At 47.2% G+C, this 19676-nt stretch overlaps 3 protein-coding genes across 3 annotated transcripts; 2 read left to right on the top strand and 1 right to left on the bottom strand.

The window, feature by feature from the left end:
- Positions 1-4575: 4575 nt before the first annotated feature.
- Positions 4576-5550, top strand: LOC139832208 (B3 domain-containing protein Os03g0212300-like). Its single transcript, XM_071821849.1, has 2 exons — positions 4576-4611; positions 4941-5550. The coding sequence occupies exon 2, from the start codon at positions 4942-4944 to the stop codon at positions 5425-5427; it is 486 nt and encodes a 161-aa protein (XP_071677950.1). The 5' UTR covers positions 4576-4611; position 4941; the 3' UTR covers positions 5428-5550.
- A 5196-nt stretch (positions 5551-10746) lies between these two features.
- On the top strand, positions 10747-14841 carry LOC127305301 (ethylene receptor 3). Its single transcript, XM_051335708.2, has 4 exons — positions 10747-11196; positions 11470-11663; positions 11783-13594; positions 13699-14841. The coding sequence occupies exons 2-4, from the start codon at positions 11661-11663 to the stop codon at positions 14221-14223; spliced, it is 2340 nt and encodes a 779-aa protein (XP_051191668.1). The 5' UTR covers positions 10747-11196; positions 11470-11660; the 3' UTR covers positions 14224-14841.
- A 2426-nt stretch (positions 14842-17267) lies between these two features.
- On the bottom strand, positions 17268-18238 carry LOC127309163 (uncharacterized). Its single transcript, XM_051340124.2, has one exon. It carries the CDS (start codon positions 17963-17965, stop codon positions 17528-17530), a length of 438 nt encoding a protein of 145 aa, XP_051196084.1. The 5' UTR covers positions 17966-18238; the 3' UTR covers positions 17268-17527.
- Positions 18239-19676: the final 1438 nt, after the last annotated feature.

Here is a 19676-nt window from a genome sequence, read left to right as displayed (position 1 = left end):
GAATGTACTGGCGGAAGCAGTTGGTCTGATCTGAAGTTTTAGCGCGCCACGAGTAGGGGCTTGTGTTCAGTTCGCCCTTTCAGCCCTACAATTACATGCCGAGTTGGGTTTTCGGTCTCGACCTGAAAACTTTTTTTCGGTTTTGGCTCGTTTACGGTAACTAATATGCGCCGTTTTTCGAACCGAACCCGTAAATTAGTGGTTATTATTCGGTTTTTGGCTGTTTACGGGCTCTGCTAGAGATGCTCTTAGGAGGTTAGTGGCACCTTCACTTCACCAAAGTTTAAATTATAAATTTAATATTTTGGTGTCTTATAAAGGCATAATATTTTTTCAGGGGAGACGATGTTTTGGTGTCTACATCTGTACAGGACACCGAAATATCCAACTTGGTGAACTTGCCACTAGTGTGCCTTTGTTTTGAAAATTGTCTTTTTGAGGTTTTTAAAAAATAAAAAGATTAAAAATAGGAATACATGGTTTGTATATAATCACAAACATGCGCTTATATGCAGGGGAAAAAAATCTTATAGAGTAGGATCCTTTGAGGTCCCCATGAACTTTCTATGCCAAGCCTCGTCCTCTTGCCACCTTGGATATATTAAAAATCATATATATGTTCAAAATTCAAATGTAGCAGATCTCGTCACCGTGAAGTCATGCCGACTTTCCAGTGAATATCAAATTTATGGTGAACATTTCACGAGTGGAATGTAATAAATCAATCCTGGTGTAGATCAAATTTACAACTTCTTTGTTCAAATCTATGGAAAAATATAACAACAGAGGTGGTAAATCTTCTTATTTCAAGAATGCTATTGCTATTTGGCACGATTCTTGCATGCATAGCAAGTTTCCTCACCTGATTATCTGTAAAGGACACAAGTGTGACGGTCCATCAAGTGCTTCTTATTCTGCCCACGCTTATCAAGAATTCCTTGCCATTGAGGGTTATATGTGAACAAATTAACCTTGACATGATGAAAATCTACATACTAGTCATATATTTGAGTAACTAACAATTCTCTTCGATCAAAGCATGCAATGTCCTCATTGGACACTCTCTAACTCCTTGCAATTTACATGGATTCAAGAAAGTTTGTGTCCGCCAAAACATAAAGTACTTGTTTGTGATTACTAGTTCATGGGAGAATAAACAGTAAGAATCTTTTGTAAAGGGGAAATTTCCACCTTCCAAGTTATCTTTGTGCCACTATGATATGCCAAGAGGAAGAAACCTTTGTTCATCTTTTTTTGCGCTTGTCCGTATGATGCAGACCGTGGGACTTTTGTTTGCCCTCCTAGAGAAGAAGGTAGCACTCAATTTTAGAAGCTTTGGATGATATGAAGAGAAGTTTTAAATGTGCCTTTTGCACACGAGATCATCATCTTAACAACATGGGCTATCTGGTTAGTCATCGATGATAAGGTTTCCGGATATGTAGAACTCTATTTTTTCATAAATTGAAATCTATATAGTTGCATGACATAGCTTTGGATGTTTGTAGAACTAGAAGGAAATATACCCGGCAATTCCATGATTGGCTAAGTATTCGATAATGTTTTTTTTTTCTTTTGCTCCTTTTGTTTTCATGTCAATGTTTTAATTAAACGAGAATTAGAGAGTGATTTCCCCACTATCCGTACTTAAAAAATCAATTCAACCAAAATTTGGCAATAGTTTTAAAATTTATGACAAAGGTTTTAATTTTCATCTAAAAGGGTACTAGTGAAGGTATCAAAGTTTATACCAAAATCATGTGAACACCAAGATGTCATGTTTGGGTACGAAGGCTCACTACGGAAAAATTTGTTGTCATGTTCTATTTTGAACTCATTTTTATTTGGTTCTACGTTCATCGTCCAAGTCTCGCCATTGTCTCTTAACACATTGACATGTACTTTATTACATATTAATATTAACGTATTAATACATTCTAGAAAGCGGAGAGCGTCCAACATGATGATAATCTATTCGGTCTCCGGGTTCGGAAGGAACATAACAGGCGTGTCTTCAAGAGCATCGCCATGTGGCTCAAGGGTCAAGGATGGCATTGAGCAGCAGCGCGAGCCTTGTAGGCTGTAGTTCTTTTTTCCTTGTGTCGTGCTTGCAGTTTTGCGGGACATTGCCTTCTGGGTTTGGTCCATTCTATTTACTAGATGATTCCCCGCGCCTTGCGGCGGGACATATGTATGTCAAATAGCGTAGGATTATCTTGTATTTCAGAGAAAGAAAATAAATATAAGATGGAGAAAAACGTTGGCATCAACAAATACACTAAAAATTAAATGGTATAAATATAACTTGAAAAAATGTGCATGCTTAACAGAGACAGTTGTGTAAAATACAATCAGTGCTTCTTCAAGATAAACTCAGAGTAAATCGCTCATGTGTTAGTAAGTAAAAGGGTCCCTTGTTCAAAAAAAAGTAAAAGGGTCCCTACTGAATTTTTTCTAGCTTGTGGTGAAAGAATAACAGAAAAACATGAGAACAATCGCCCAAATTGTTGAAATTATTATAATAATTCCTCCATCGGTTTCTTGTAACGGAACGGATGAAGCCATGAATCTGCAGTGAGCCACCTTAGTAAGTAACTGATCTAAAAATTAGCATGAGAAACAGTATCAAACAATTGCAAGGCTAATCATTTTAGAATATGCCAACATGTGAAGTCTTTGCGCCAGAAATCACAATTATGATCAAGTAAATATATAAAAAAGCAAACCAATGCTATAAGCTTTCTTGCTTACCTAGAATCAGAAACTTGGGCAATAAAAATGTAATAGTATGAATGGAGAAAAAACACTTGTTGATTGAACCATAATAAAAGGAAAGCACGGGAGGTTGAACATGAGGTTCCAGAATTGTTAGCATACCAAGGAGACAGCACTCTGAACAATCGTAGGGAACACGTAGCGTCAATGACTAAAAAACAATTTAAAAATTGAACCATGAATTAAGCAGTCTATCTAGAAGTAAAAAAAATGGAACCATAAAGGTAAGTAAGCAGCAACAGTTCATGGCCTAACCTGTACAGTATCTATCAAAAATCAGGTGAATCTTTACTTAGAGTTAGGACGATCCAATGTCAGGGAAAGACATAGCCGTGTTGAGCGGAGCAGAACCTCGTGGAATCAAAAATTAAGGAATAGAAGAAGGCAATAGAGTTTAGGAGGTCGGGATGAGATGCAACTTCATCAGCGCAAAGAAAGCATTGGAGACCAAGATGAGGAGAACGCCAAATCGATCCCGGTTTTTAAAAGCGGAAGAAGGCTGTTCAGGTACCTCCTTTCATGGAGATCAAGGACTGGTGGACTCCCCTTATTCGGTTTCGGCTGCACAATCATTTAGGTGCACTTACGGTGGAGGAGTTGAGATTCAGAAGACGAACGGCTCAGCCGGATAGATTTGACCCTACAAATAAACTGAAACGGATGACCCTAAAACTAAGCTGAAACGGATTGACGTGGTAGTTGAGTGACATGGCATACAACTAATCACAAACTGTCAAAATGACGTGGCATGCTTGCATGTAAAGATAATTCAACTTAGTGGGTTGCTCCAATTTAGATATTATAGATAACTAAAACTCTCTCGGTATCTAATTGAATTGAATGAAAAATTAACTGCCCATTCCTCCAAAAAGATATTCGATGAGAAAAATTTGGCGGTTATCCGAAATCCTGCTTTTTTATTGTGAGCGTATGTCTGCTAGTTTTGCGTAATTTTGTTGGTAGATAACATTATTGTTCTGGAAGCATATATGGTCACCATGGACATGTATCTATCTCGATACTCGTATTTCTTCTTGTGTACAAAAATGAAAGTATTATTTCTCAAAAGTGGTGTCCAAAAAAGAAGGGCTACTGTCACCTCCACCACCACCAGATCAATACTACTAGAGGCAATGCTCAAAATTGTTTGTTATGCTTTCTCTCAGTTTGCCTGGTTTAACGTTTTGTGCAACGATCTCTGAAAAGTATCTCGACGGTATTTTCCCCCTTGTATAGCTCTGAAAACGAAAGTATATTTCTGAAAAGTGGTGAGCCCGTGCCCGTCACTTGCACTGCATCCTACTCCACCCGTACTACTCACGCTAGCGGTCCACCGGCGAGAGATACATCCCCCGTTTCAAGAGAGAGAGAGGGAAAAAATGGGCGATTTACACAAAAATAATCCAAAACTGGAAGAAAAGCACAGACTGATCCTCCGGCGAAACTATTTCACGGATCTAACCCTTTTGTGTGGCGCCCCTCTCACGGGCGCCACACATGCCTATGTGGCGCCCCTGGCCCTGGCGCCACACACCCATCCGACGTGGCCCGTCGACGCTGAGCTGGTGACCCCGATCCGACGTGGCAGCACGAGTGGCGCCGCTCCCGCCGGCGCCACACTTTGAAAGTGTGGCGCCCGTGGCAAGGGCGCCACACATCCACTTAAGTTTGGCCGCGCGCGCCCAGCCCAGCCCGACCAGTTCTTCTCCTCCCTCTCTGTTCTTCTCCTCCCTCTCCCCCAACCCGGTTCTCTCTCTCCTCCCTCTCCCCCCCACCAAATCCACCACCAAATCGGCAGATCTGTCCGTGGAGATCGTTCCCCATCCATTTGTCAAGGTAATCTCCTTCAAATCTTCTCCATTCATCCACTAATTTCATAGATCGGGCTATATTTGGACATGAACCCTACATATGTTTTTTTTTTTCTTTTGTGCACTCTATATTGTATTGTTTGTGTTGGAGATGGTAGCCTCATGTATGCATGTGTTTGAACCATTAATTTGTAGAAATCTACATATGAAATTTCACATGTATGTGTATGAACTCTATGTATGTATGTGTATGTATGTGTATGAACCCACATGTATGCCTAGTATTTGTGATGGAGTAACTCATATTTGTTAGTGGAATGGATCGTAATATGGTACAAAAATGTAAACATGTAGGATGGCCGGTCCCGGTGGCCGGGGAAGGGGCCGCCGCGGTCCTGGGCGCCCCCCGGGCCGGGGAAGGGGCCGCCGCGGTGGAGCAGCAAGGGCCCCACGGTCGCCGTCACCTGCATCCTCCTCGTCTTCGCATGAGGAACGCTGCTTCGAGTTCCTCCTCCGCATCGACGACGACCCACTCGGCATCAAGCGGCTACCGGACAAGTTCGCCGAGTTCGTCGACGGCGTCGAGCCGGCGCACTTGCAGCTACGGGAGGCTAGCTGCAACTTCTGCCGCTGGTCCGTGGAGGTCCAGTTCGACGGGCAGGGCAAGATGTACCTGCACACGGGGTGGGACAAGTTCGCCCGTGACCTCCACCTCGAGCCCGGCTGCCAGCTCACCTTCCTGTACGAGGGGGACGGCGAGATGATCGTCAAGGTGTTCGACGACACCGCCTGCCGCGTGCACTACCACACCGGCGAATCCGGCTCCGACACCGATAGTTAGAACGTCGAGTGTTGTCAACTCTATCTTCGTTGCTTCGTGTTGTTTGAATGCTATCTTAAATTGTATGAAACTATGTGCTACGATGTTAGGTATGATGATGTTATGTCCATGATGTGTGTACGAAATGGCTGTTGATATGATGTGTGTATGACATAGCTTTTGACATGTTGTCAAAACTGTTGGAATATATGGTAGGATTTTTCATGGTTTTAACACAAGTCAATGTGTGGCGCCTTTCCCACCGGCGCCACACATGCTAGTGTGGCGCCCCTGGCATTGGCGCCACACATCCATGTCTAACTGCCCAAAACATATTGTAAGACAAACCGTCTGGGACTTAGCCATTTTGGCGAGGCTCTTTGTGTGGCGCCGACGCCACGAGCGCCATACTAGCATGTGTGGCGCCGATGCCACGGGCGCCACACAAAGAGCCTCGCCAAAACGGCTAAGTCCCAGACGATTTGTCTTACAGTATGTTCTCGACCCAATAGTTCATATAAGTTGGCATGTGTGGCGCCAATGCCTGGGGCGCCACACTAGCACGGGTGGCGCCGGTGGGAAGGGCGCCACACATTGACTTGTGTTAAAACCATGAAAAATCCTACCATATTCCAACAGTTTTGACAACAAGAACATTGCACTGAATATGTATGACACATTGACACAGCATAATGGTTCAAATGACAAATAAGGTTCGACGACATCAAGGTTTCAATTACAATAAGGTTCAACGACACGAAGGTTCGAGAAGATCAAGGTTGACACGACATAAAGGTTCGACAACAAGAACATAGCCAAAGGGACATCACTGCGTGGCAAAGGCTCCCTCCCCCTCGCCTTCTTCTTCTTAGATTCTTCAGCCAATTCTTCCTTCTCCCTTATGTCACGAGCCAACTGAACGACCGAGTCGAAGAAATGGTGGCGCTCCTCCGTCTTTGAAGCTTCCGCTTGAGCTCTTTCCTCTTTTATGCGCTCAGCCTCCTTAGCCACCTCCTCTAGGTGCATCCTATTTTCCCTCTCCCTCGCTATTTGAGCAAGTTGGCAGCTCCTCAGGAATTTTTCCCGTGCCACGCGGTCCCGTTCAGCCTTGATCTTCTCATGCCTCTTCTTCTCGCGCCACATGTATTGCCAGTACTCCCTTTGCATACGGGCACGCTCGGCCATCTTGTTGTCTTCCTCCTCCTTCTTCTTCCTCTCAAGGTCTTCCTTCTCCCTCTTCCGCACCATCCTTACCGCCTCCTCCCAAACCGACTCCTCCTTCTCATTGCCCTCCCACGCCCCCTTCCCCTTGTTGGGTTGGGTTGCCATACCTGAAAACAAAATTGAGAAAACCAAAGTTAGTCATGGAATAGGAAAATATAAAGTACAATGCAATTAGTATTTGTAGACACATACGGATAAGGCCCCGCTAGGTATCGTAGCATACTAGTACCCCGACGGCCACCATGCCGACCTCTACTAAGCCCTACATGAATCCTTGGTTGCCTTGGAGCTTGTCGCCATTGTGGTTCATGCCTTGCGTCTTGTTGCCTTGGAGCTTGTTGAGTTGGAGCTTGTTGGGTTGGAGCTTGTTGGGTTGGATCTTGTTGGGTTGGAGCTTGTTGCCGTGGGGCTTGTGTGCTTGGAGCTTGTTGGGTTCGAGCTTGTTGCCGTGGGGCTTGTGTGCTTGGAGCTTGTTGGGTTCGAGCTTGTTGCCGTGGGGCTTGTTGCCTTGGAGCTTGTTGGGTTGGAGCTTGTTGCCGTGGGGCTTGTTGCCTTGGAGCTTGTTGAGTTGTGCTTGGAGCTTGTTGGGTTGGGGTTTGTTGGCTTGGGGTTTGTTGGCTTCGAGGTTGATTTGAAGCTTGTTGGCTACTTGATGCTTGACTTGTGGTACCATCATTGCCCTTTGATTTATTGCCGGATGTACACTTCCTTTTATTGTGGCCCTTACTATTGCATGATCCACAATTAGTTGGCTCGCGAGCTTCTTGGAATAACTTGTTTCCCGAATGACCCCATCTATCCATATCTCCGTGATACCTCTTTGTCTTTCTTCTTCCACGTTTCACAACCTTCCATTCCGGATCTGGCCAAACTTGCACTCCATGATACTCCGGCCATTGTGATTGGTCCAAGTAAGGTCGAAACCTTGGAGCCCATGTCCTCTTTGTGGCTTCGATTGAGAACTCGGACTCCCGAACGGTGAGCGGGTTATTGTAGTCGACACGTCTAGTGCGTGCCGCTGTTAACAAGTGGGAGCAAGCCAAATGAAGCAAAGAGGGCCTCCTACATGTGCATTCGCATGTCTTTAGGGACACACGAAAAGCCCGGCCTCCGTGTTGGACACCACCTTGTGTGGTGCCTCCCGGCTCATTCACTTGGTAAACCCAGTCAACATTGTCATAACATGTAGCCGTTTGGGAGTCCGCCTTCCTCGCCTGGAATTCCATGAACTCTTCAACCTTCGTTGGGAACTCGCAATTCCTTGCAATTTCCTTCTCCGTTTCATCGGTGTAGTTCTGGAAATAGACATTCAACTTCTCGAATGTGTATTGAATGATTGCCGTCACGGGCAATGCACGGACACCCTTCAACACATTGTTGAAGCACTCGGCCATGTTGCTTGTCATTTGGCCATATCTCCTCCCATCCTCATCATAAGCTCTTGCCCACTTTGAGTTAAATACGAGGTGTCTATGAAGAAACTCTTGACCACCCGCGTTGAGGTCTTTGTGCTTCAGCAAGCCGTTGTATAGGTTTGCGAAGCGGCGCTCAGAATAAGCGAGGCAACAATCTTGAAGAAGGTCAGACAACTCTTTGCTCTTGCATGCCCGGTAGAAGTTTGCACAAAAATGCCTCATGCACCATCGGTGATGCAAGGGAGCATGCCTGGGAATTGCAAGCTCCACCGCATTGAGAATTCCTTGATGACGATCGGAGATGACACACACTTCCTTTGAGGGTGGTATGACCCTCGTCCTCAATATATGGAAAAACCATTCCCAGTTATCATTGTTCTCAATCTCTACCAATGCAAAAGCCAGTGGTACTAAACGGTTGCTCGCATCATTTGCTATTGCCACCAATAGTGTGCCCTTGTACTGCCCGGTCAAGAAGGTACCATCCACGGCTATGACGGGCCTACAATGTTCGAATGCCCTCGTGCATTGCTCGAATGACCAAAATGCACGGTGAAATACCCTCACTCTTTTACCATCATGCAATGTCATTTTGGTTGCGGAAGGCTCCACCACATGCACCATGCCCGGGTTAGTTGCGGCCATCGCTAACAACAACCTAGGGACTCGGTTGTATGCTTCCTCCCAATCACCGTACAACATCTTAAATGCGGCTTGTTTGGCCTTCCATGCCTTCCCATACTTGACGTCGTAGGCAAACCGGGATTTGACCGTATCTTGCACGGACTTAATGCTCATGATAGGAAGTGATGAGATCTCCGCCGAGAGCTTGTATGCAATGAACTCGGATGTGAGTTGACGGTGGTCCGGCTGCGCATCCTTGCCATCAAGCTTCGGCCCCCGGCACATGTGAGTGGCTACACAACTTGTTATGTGCCAAGAGGGCCCTTTTTTGAAAGGTCGTGCACGGACAACCCATGGACACCTTTTATCCACACATTTTAGCGTGTACCGCTTCTTCAAGTCCGAGTGAACAACAATGTAAGGGCGATGATGCTTAATGGAGAACTCCTTCAACCATATCTTCAATTCCAAGAATGTATCAAACGTTAGCCCTTTAGAGATCATAGCCGTCCTACTATCCACATCTCTCTTGGATAGTGGCCTAGCTCCAAGAAGTAAACTTTTGCCACCATCAACCACGGCTCCATCCGCAAGACTAACATCACGGAACAGTGGTACCCGGATATCCCGTCCGGTTACCTTCTTGAAGATCTCGGCTCTTTCGGCTTCCTTAGCCGTGAAGCCATCCTCGTCAACCTCCTCTTCGGGTCCATCATCATCCGAGTCCGACGCATAGCATCGGGAATAAGGAATGGAGTGGTCCATCTCCTCTTGCGTCCAATATTTATCCAAATCACCGATATTGTTGCAATTCATCTCGAAACCATCATCACCATAGTCATGCTCATCATACTCATTATCCAACGGAGGTTGTTGGGCAATGGGAGATTGGACAATGGGAGATTGGGTGGCCTCTTCTTGGCTAATAGGTGGAGGAGTCCTCTCTCGAACGGGGGAGGGGGGCCGGTTAAGATCAAGCTCGATACGAGCATCAACCGTCTTGGTTGCAAACAACTCCAAAGCCTTATCTTGTGACCCGGCCACCGTTTCCTTGTAAATGGACCAACGTTGCTCGGAGTTGATACACATTATCTTCCAACGGGTGTGCATTCCAAACCCCACATTATGCCTTCCCTCTAGCTCAACACCATCATTTGGCTCATTCCAATTCAACTCAACCCTCACTTGTGCTACCACCTCCGCAAAGCTAGGGCTAAGGTCAAACACCAAGTCAACCTCTTCCGGGTCCGGCTCTATGTTTCCCTTCAAGAAAGCATCCTTCTCCACATGATGAACATGGACAATTCTATCCATCCCCCTAGCATAATGTGAACAACACATACATACATGTGTTCATTAGTTATCATAATCAACATAATCTACCCATAAAAACTAGCACACTACCATTTCTCCTACTTCAACAACCCTAACATCCAACCAAATCCATCTCCACCCTCAAATCAACCAAATCCACATCTAGGGTTTCACATATAGATTGGAGCAAATACACAAAATCAATGGATGAAAAGAGGGGAAACGGAGGAGATTACCTCAAGCAACGACTTGGGAACGATCTCCACGGACAGATCTGCCGATTTGGTGGTGGATTTGGTGGGGGGGAGAGGGAGGAGAGAGAGAACCGGGCTGGGGGAGAGGGAGGAGAAGAACAGAGAGGGAGGAGAAGAACTGGTCGGCCGGGCCGGCGCGCGCGGCCAAACTTAAGTGGATGTGTGGCGCCCTTGCCACGGGCGCCACACTTTCAAAGTGTGGCGCCGGCGGGAGCGGCGCCACTCGTGCTGCCACGTCGGATCGGGGTCACCAGCTCAGCGTCGACGGGCCACGTCGGATGGGTGTGTGGCGCCAGGACCAGGGGCGCCACATAGGCATGTGTGGCGCCCGTGGGAGGGGCGCCACACAAAAGGGTTAGATCCGTGAAATAGTTCGCCGGAGGGTCAGTCTGTGCTTTTCTTCCAGTTTTGGGTTATTTTTGTGTAAATCGCCGAAAAAATGGATCTTTTCCTTGCAGCTGCAGCGGTCTCTGCTCAGTTTCTTGTGCACGAGCAGTCAGCAGCAGTTGGAATTGGAATTGCCAAGCAAGCGAGCGAGTCTGATTTGTGATTAAAATTTAGTGGGAAATCGATCGATCCCGCACCCATCCGATGCTCCCTCTCTTTTCCGCTCCCACTTGCCGATGCTTCTTCGGTTTCTTCCGCGGCTAGCCCCGCCCCGGTCCGTCCCCCCTGCCCCTTCTTCTTCTCCTTCTTTCCCACCGTCAGCGGCCGAACTCATCAGGTCGATCCCTCTCACTCCACCTCTCTCCTAGCTTGCGCCGCGTCTCCTTCTTCCCTCCAGGTGCGTGCCATACGAGGACGAGCCCGCTCCGATTGGTTGATCGATCGGTTCCCCCGTCGGTTCTTTGCTGGATCGATTTGGTTCTGTCCGTCGCAGTTCTTGCGGCCTCCTCCTCCTGCAGGGCTGCAGGACTGCCGGCTATTCTCCCGCCAGGCTCGATCGCCTTGAACCCGAGGTAGCGTTTCATATTTCTTGTCCATGACTGATCTCATGTCCCTAAATTTGTTGGGTTTTAGGATACATAGGGATAGGGATGGAGTTGGATTGATTACTTCTCTTCTTGTTAGTGTGGACAAGTGTCCAGCTCGGCACCAATCCATGGACTTTTTTGACCGGGCCAATCCATGGACTGATTGCTCATCTTGTCCCCTCTGCCCCGTCTTCCTTGAATCTTGCCTCCTTCTGATTCCCACACGCAGAAACTGAAACCGTTTGGCTGTTCATACAGGTGATGCGAGGTTGCTGATGCTCTGGAAGGATCTCTTCTCCTCACTTGGTCCACTTGGTCCGAGCCGCCGGCGCCGCCGCCGTTTCAGACTAACCCCATTAGGCGGCGCTAATTAATCTTCCACCTGGACGCGGGCTACCCCTGCAGCAGCTGCAATGCGGCCAAGATTGCAATAGGAAGTTGCTCGCCACATGGTATGGTCTCCGATTTTGCATTCTTCCTCGGCAACCTGGCCCAGCTTGCAGCTCTGTTCCTGACAAGATTGCACCTCTGTTTCTGACGAGATTGCCTGCTTGCGTTTCTGTTGGTCCAGCTGGACCGGATGGTGTCTCCGAGATTCAGATGCGGAGGAGGAGGAGGCCGGCGGCGGCTGGTGCCGCTGCTCCTGGCCCTGGCCCTCCTCGCGCCAGCCGTGGCCGTGGCGGCCGGCGACGATGACGCGGAGTACGCGCACTGCAACTGCGACGGCGGCGGCGGGGGCGGCGGGTTCTGGAGCGTCGAGAACATCTTCAAGTGGCAGAAGGTGAGCGACCTGCTCATCGCGGCCGCCTACTTCTCCATCCCGCTCGAGATCCTCTACTTCGTGGCGGGGCTCCGCCACCTGCTCCCGTTCCGCTGGGTGCTGGTCCAGTTCGGCGCCTTCATCGTGCTCTGCGGCCTCACCCACCTGCTCACCGCCTTCACCTACGAGCCGCACGCCTTCGCGCTCGTGCTCCTGCTCACCGCCGCCAAGTTCCTCACCGCGCTCGTCTCCTTCCTCACCGCCATCACGCTGCTCACGCTCATCCCGCAGCTGCTCCGTGTCAAGGTCCGCGAGAGCCTGCTCTGGATCAAGGCCCGCGAGCTCGACCGCGAGGTCGACCTCATGAAGCAGCAGGAGGAGGCCAGCTGGCACGTCCGGATGCTCACCCAGGAGATCCGCAAGTCGCTCGACCGCCACACCGTGCTCTACACCACACTCATCGAGCTCTCCAGGGTGCTCGACCTCAGCAACTGCGCCGTCTGGATGCCCGCACAGGACAAGGCCGCGATGCACCTCACACACGAGCTCCGGCGGGGCGGCAATGTCGATGGCCTCGTTGCCATTGCGGTGGACGATGCCGATGTCGTCGAGGTCAGGAGGAGCGACGACGTCAAGCTGCTTGGCCCGGACTCCGCGCTTGCTTCGGCGAGCGGCGGCGGTAAGGAGGACACCGGCACCGTGGCGGCCATAAGGATGCCCATGCTCAAGGTGTCGGATTTCAAGGGCGGCACGCCGGAGGTGATCCAGACCAGCTACGCCGTGCTGGTGCTTGTGCCCCCCAGCGGCAAGAATTGGGGCGCTCACGAGCTGGAGATCGTCGAGGTGGTCGCTGACCAGGTGGCCGTCGCGCTCTCGCACGCGTCCTTACTAGAGGAGTCGCAGGCGATGCGAGACCGGCTTGCCGAGCAGAACCGCGAGCTGCTGCAGGCGAGGCGGGACACCCTCATGGCGAATGAGGCCCGGGATGCGTTCCAGCATGTCATGAGCCAGGGAATGCGGCAGCCAATCCACACCATCCTCGGCCTCGTGTCCGTGGTGCAGGAGGACAACCTCACGCCCGAGCAGAAGCTTGTCGTCGACACCATGGGGAGGACGGCCACCGTCGTCTCGACGCTCATCAACGACGTGATGGAGATGTCCGCCACCAACCGGGAGCGCTTCCCCCTGGAGACAAGGCCATTCCCCTTGCACTCCATGATCAGGGATGCCGCCTGCGTTTCGAGGTGTCTCTGTGACTTCAGGGGGTTCGGCTTTGCGGTGCACGTCGAGAATACGCTGCCGAACCTTGTCATAGGTGATGAGAGGAGGATCTTCCATGTCCTCCTCCACATGGTAGGCAATCTCATTAGTCGGATCGACTCGGGGCATGTCACGTTCCGGGTGCGTGCCGATGACGAGGTGACCGAGGATACCCTTGGGCAGAGGTGGGATCCATGGAGGCCAAGCTACTCAAGTGGCTACTCTTCGGTTAAGTTTGTTATCGGGGTGAAGAGCCAGCAGAGTGCCGACTCGATGTCATCCCAGGGACAGTTCTTACGGAAGCCAATTGGTGAGGGTTTTGATCTCAGGCTTAGCTTCAGCATGTGCAGAAAGCTTGTGCAGGTATTGCTACATTGTCTTCCTGATAAGCTCATCCAAATTCATTTCAATCTGAGAGCATACAAGTAACTGTTGTCTTGTCATTCTTGATTTGGCAATACCTTCAGATGATGCAAGGGAACATATGGGCAGTTCTTGATGGGCAAGGAGTGCCGGAGAGCATGACCCTGGTCCTGAGATTCCAGCTGCAACCACCCCTTGCGCCATCCAGTACTGGAGGATCATTCGAGCAGCAATACACATCGCCGTCGTGCCAGCTAACAGGGCTGAAAGTCCTGCTCATCGATGACGACGACATAAACATGGTCATTGCCCGGAAGCTCCTCGAGAAGCTTGGCTGTGTTGTCTCCTCGCTCCCCTCAGGATCAGGGTTCCTGAACTCGGTCGGCCCCTCCTCGTCCGTGTATCAGGTCGTCATGGTGAACCTTGAGATGACAAGGGTGAACGCGTTGGACGTCGCCGCCAGGGTCCGGCAGTACAGGAGCGGCCGCTGGCCCTTTGTGATGGCCATGACGTCCGAGCAGAGCGCGTGGGAGAAGTGCGCGCAATCCGGGATCAACGGCATCCTCAGGAAGCCGGTCGTCATGCTGGAAATGAAAGAAGAGCTCACTCGAATTCTTCAGAGCGCATGATGTCTGCAGGCTTGTTGCGAAGAGCTCTGATCCAAAATGGTGAAAAAGCGCCATCGCTGTGACCGCTGACAAACCAGGGGCCCTGCCATCTGGCATCCGGAGAAAGAACCTGGAAATCTTTGATTAAAAGAAAGTCTTCTTTGATGGAGCAAATGCACATTTGCCGTTGAGGATTTCTTTTTCAGTTTACTGTTGTGCAGTATTGCCTGTTGCCCTCCAGCCAGGAGCTCTGTGGCCATGTCATTTGTGCCATATACCATCAGTAAGATCGGAGGTACACCTGAGGAAGGTGCCTGTTACTTCGATTCTTCATAGAGATCTAGGATGATATGTGATGGTCAGTGGTGGCAACAAGATTTTGTGGCGCCGAACAGGATTATCGTAAGGATGGAGGCGGCTGGACTGGAAGACTGATTATTCTGACAGAAGATGAAGTAGATGAAAAGATTCATCAGAGGTGTATTTAGGAAAAGATATTGATGGTTCAGTGAGGAAGCATAAGTTTCCTTTATCACTGGATTGAATGTAGGTATGTAATGTGGCAACAGAGTATGTCGTATTCAGACAAGTTCAAAGATAATGGATTATTCTGAGGACCACCGAGAATTGGTTGAACAACGGCTGTGCTCCATTTCTTTTTCTGAGCGCGAACAAGTAAATGTTTTTATTTGTTATATTCATCTCTCAGATACAAAAAGATGGCTGATGCTCTTCAGTGGTTGTATATTCAAAACCTTCACTTTAAGCATAGATAAATAGTTACCCAATGTCTGGATATAAAAAAATAATGTCGTGATCAGGAATGCATCTCCAGCCATTTAAAACACTTTCTAGACAGTATGTTCTTTCATACAGGAAGGAAAGATGTTTTCTGATGACTGTAATTTCAGAAACTGCAATTTAGGCCATAGATAAATACAAACATAAAACTTCAAATTCAGAAGAAAGATGATGCTATCAGAAATATTTAATGGTATCTACTAGGATCAGAATTTATGCTAGTGTCAGGTGGCACCCTTGATTTAGCTGCGGCTGCACGCATGCAATGGAGATGGGATCAGGGCAGGTGAAGACGGTTGACCTGAGAATAGTAGATCGGCAGACATTAATCTCGAGTTAGGGATCAGAAGAACGTGCTCCAGCACGTGCTAACCTGGGGAAATCGAGGTGATTATGCTAGAAAGGTAAGCACGAGGGCCGCATAATCCGAACTTCAGATCCGTTCTTTTTTTTTTGTGGAGAAAATACCGCTTTTAATATTCTTTTTACAAGGTTACAGAATTGGGCTTTCTGTACTGTCGTTTTAGAGTGGCTTTCTATGTTGTTTATGGGCTAATTTTAGCACAAGGACCGATTACCTTGATGCTTCGAGGGCTCAACTTTCCTTCATCCTTTGGTTATCTTCTGGGCACCACTCCCTAGAGGTCGACCTCTAGGAGCGCCAGTTTCTTTCCACAACGGCTTAAACATGAGATCCACATGTCACTCGCAAAACGCCGCTCCAACCTCTGTGATTCCAATTTTCTATTTCAGCCGAGGTTGTACGTGAGAGAAATGAATATATGTCATATTAGCAAATTTAGACAACCCTAAAAGGGAGGAAGCCATTTTAGGCTAGCTAAATGCCAACCCGGCCGGCAGTACACGCAAGATTAAAGTAACTTTGCTGTTATTTTACGAGCTGCAGCGGCCTGTTTCTTGCAACCAATAGTGCAATTGATATGTTTGAGAATGACCCACGGCATGTAATGGACATATATACCTGTATATTAGGAAAAAGAAAATAAAAACAAATGAGATGTTGAGATGCTAGATGCACAAAGGAGCTCCATAGTCACACTTTCTCAAATGCGCAGGCCGGACATATTCAACCACTGGTGTTTGGTTTGCCGGCACACTTTCCTAACATCTTTATGACCATGTTTGTCATACTTCCTATGCCCATAATTACCTTGCATTTTAGGTTTGATCAAAGTCAAATAACATGAAGTTTGACCAATCATATAGATAGAAATATCAACATCTGTAAAACCAATATATACAATATGAAAATACAGTTTATAATAATTTATTTATATTGTGGGTGTTGATATTTTCTCTTATACGCTTAGTTAAAGTTTAAAAAGTATGACTTGGCTAAACCTAGAATTCCAGACAGAGGGAGTAGACATTAGCCAAAAAATTACGTAACTCGCGCCGAACAAATTGTTCACCTACACTTTAGTGTGCACAGAAATATAATACGTAAAGGTGTAGAAGTGAACAAAATGGTTATCCATAGATCATTATTCATGACATTAGAAATTTACGGAGTACAATGCATTTTCTGCAAATTAGAATGCATTTATTCTCCAATGCAAGGAATTATCTAGTTATTTTTTGCTAAAAGGAAGTTGACCCTTGGGCTCTGCCTCGGTTGATGCACATAATGAAACTAAGTACTAGCTAGGTTTAGCAGATATTCCACATAATTATTAAAAGACCATGACCATTGAGACCATACCTACTATCTTATTCATCCACATTTTCATGCCCCAAAGAGACTTCCAAGCTCTATGTAGCAAAAACAATCTGACATTTGTCAGCATCAAGAAATGACATTTGTAGCAAAAAACAATCTGACTAATTAACCAGTATGGTCAAAATTCAACACTTGTTGCTTGCATTTGCATAGAGAAGGAGCTCTAGTTGTCTGCATACATAACTATTTCGGTAGAATAATCAAGGGACTGCACTAACACTATGAAACACAACTTGATGTATGCCTCTAGATCGAGCATGTCGTAGCGGGTTTCCTAACCGTGCGCGGACTCACTCTTGCCTTCTTCGCCTCCTTCTGATGAATGAATGTAATTCTTCCGTTGAGGAATTAATGTGAAGGGTGATATATAGCCTGGTTCGAAATGAACAACAACTTGAGGGAGTCTACTCTGTAAGAATTTTTGCAATCAGTAATATTTCTGGGAATTCCGAATAGCTATACATGAAGCTCGATCAGTTAATCAAGAACAATGCACAACAGTTCGTGTGTTCCTATCTAATCCATTACTGCAAAAGATCTAGATAATACGATCATCACTAATCCGAACAAAAACAGTTGTTATCATAGAAACCAGATCTTCCCCATCAAAATTTCAACTAAAATCAAGAACCCGGCGGATATTTCTTCAACAGGTATATATGTATAATCTTTGCAAAAATGGTGAAACATATATACACTGAGAGATTAGCTAGAGATCGACGGATGGATCGTACAAGTAGATCCGACATATGACTATATAACAAGATTATTCACTGACCCGCGCTACCAACCAAGTCTGAGCTCCAAATCCAGCTCCTCATCCTCCTCTTCTTGTCGTCGCTCAGAGTCCATGGCGATGTAGTGCTTCCGTCGATATCTGGCGCTGCCTTGTTCTTTGCCACGGTCGGTGGCGTCGGCGACATGGCCGGATTCGAACAGCCGCAGCTCCAGCTGCGGCAGCGGCGCCCGTTGGGCTTGGAGCAAGGTTATCTCTGCGACCTTCGGCGGCGTCGATGCCCTCCCTCGGTCCTTCCGGTGGATGTTCATGTGCCCGCCGAGCGCCTGAGCCGTGGGGAACCCACGCCTGCAGAAGGTGCAGTTGTACGGCTGCCTCGTCCCCTCATCGTCGCTGTCGTCGTTGAGGCGCTGCTGCTTGTTGTCGTCGCCGCTCAGGGTCCTTCTTCCACCTTCGTCCTTGGTGCCATGATCACCCAGCTCCATGCCTGAGATCGATCGAGCGTGTCTAAGCTTGGCTGGAGCTAGCTAGGGTTTATGCTTTAGAATGCAACAAGATCGACTAGTCTAGTCTACGACACACTCAATGTAGCTATGGTCAAGGAGGATAGGGAAATGCAAGTGTATGTTTAGTACACATTACTGTGTGCTGATGTGTTTGTTTCTTTTGTTAAGTATTTCTTTCCATCATCCTGCCGGCCGGGGCACTTTGTTTTTGTTAGATTTTTTGTTAGTTTGTTCTAGCCTGCAGACGGCCGGACCGATTCTACATTTCCAGTTAAGGTTCGGTGTCCTGTTTTGTTGGCTTGTGCTTGGAAGATCAGCAGATATTCTATTGTTGCATGACTTGTTCAAACCAAGAATTTAAGAGAGCAAATGTTTTGTTGAATTGCCAAAATTTCATCTTGTAGGCTGCCCCGTCTCCTCCTCCCCTTAAACATACATCCCTGATACTTACAATAGATTGAAGGAAGTATTTTTGTTGTCCTCATGCATCCACACAACCTAGCAAATGTTATTTTGCGGCGTTGCAGGCCACTCAGGATCAATCCAAAAAACAAATCAACAATTTATCACATCCTAAAAATAGAAATGGTGAAAAAATATGGATAATGTTATAAAGTGAGCTGAAATACCACAAAAAAAATATCTCAAACACAAGTTAACTGGATATTTGCTCCTAGTAACTAATCAGAATATTTGCTCCTATGTCAGTAGTTAACTGAATATTTGCTCCGATGGCAGTTGTTAACTGAATTTTTGCTGCTAAGCCTACACGTCAGTAGCTAACTAAATATTTCTCCTACGTAGTTACTGAATTATTGCTCCTAAGTCTATACGATCAGTGGCTAACTGAACATTTGGTCCTATGTAGTTAACTCAACTTTAACTACATAGGAGGAAAAAAGTGAGTTAACGGCCGTTTCTCTTAGACCGTAGCCGCTTGCCATGTCAGCTTAACGGCAGGCCTCACAGGTTAGAAACGTGGTTAGATCAGACATACTTTGTCCCCCTCCTCTCCGATAGAAAACTGTCAGTGTCATTCCTGAGTTCCTTCGGCACCCTCCCTGATCCCCAATTGTGGCATTGTGAGGAACCAATTTGTTTGAAAGCATATGCCATGGATGTGTGTGTGTTCCTGTATGGTCCTATTGTCTGCTCGGTTGGGTGTTCCGTAAGTGCCTCAAGGAGCTATTTCTTGCCCATCGATTCAACTGTACAGTGTCCTTACCGGCTGCACAAACCCGTCGCACCGTTGACGACATCAATTAATTTAGAATAAACGGAGTTCATACGGAAGATAGAGATTCGAGGTCCTAACCTCCTCCGTCCCCATGCGGTTTTGCACCGGGGCGCCCAACGTCGGCGCCCTCTGGTTCCTCTCTGCCTTTGACATGATTTTCACCCATTGTTGAATTTGTAGATTTGTGTAGTGGCTTCGAATTTTTTTTATGTAGGCTCTATGTTATGCTTTTGTTGAATAATAATTTAATAAAGAAGCTCATACGTATCTCTTTGATGCAGGACTTGGGGTCCCAGCTTCCATTTCATCAATAAAGAAAAAGATAGAAATTCAAGACAAAGGATGAAATTCAGACATAGGCCAGCTTAGTCAATGTGCAAAATATTAAGTAAATCAAGTTTGGCCCAGGCCACGTCAGCAAATCCTGACTTAAATCGTTGAAGGTTTAAAATA

Source organism: Lolium perenne, chromosome 6, assembly GCF_019359855.2.
Source record: "Lolium perenne isolate Kyuss_39 chromosome 6, Kyuss_2.0, whole genome shotgun sequence".
In the NCBI taxonomy this organism is placed as follows: Eukaryota; Viridiplantae; Streptophyta; class Magnoliopsida; order Poales; family Poaceae; genus Lolium; species Lolium perenne.
This window is presented reverse-complemented; position numbering and strand designations above follow the sequence as displayed.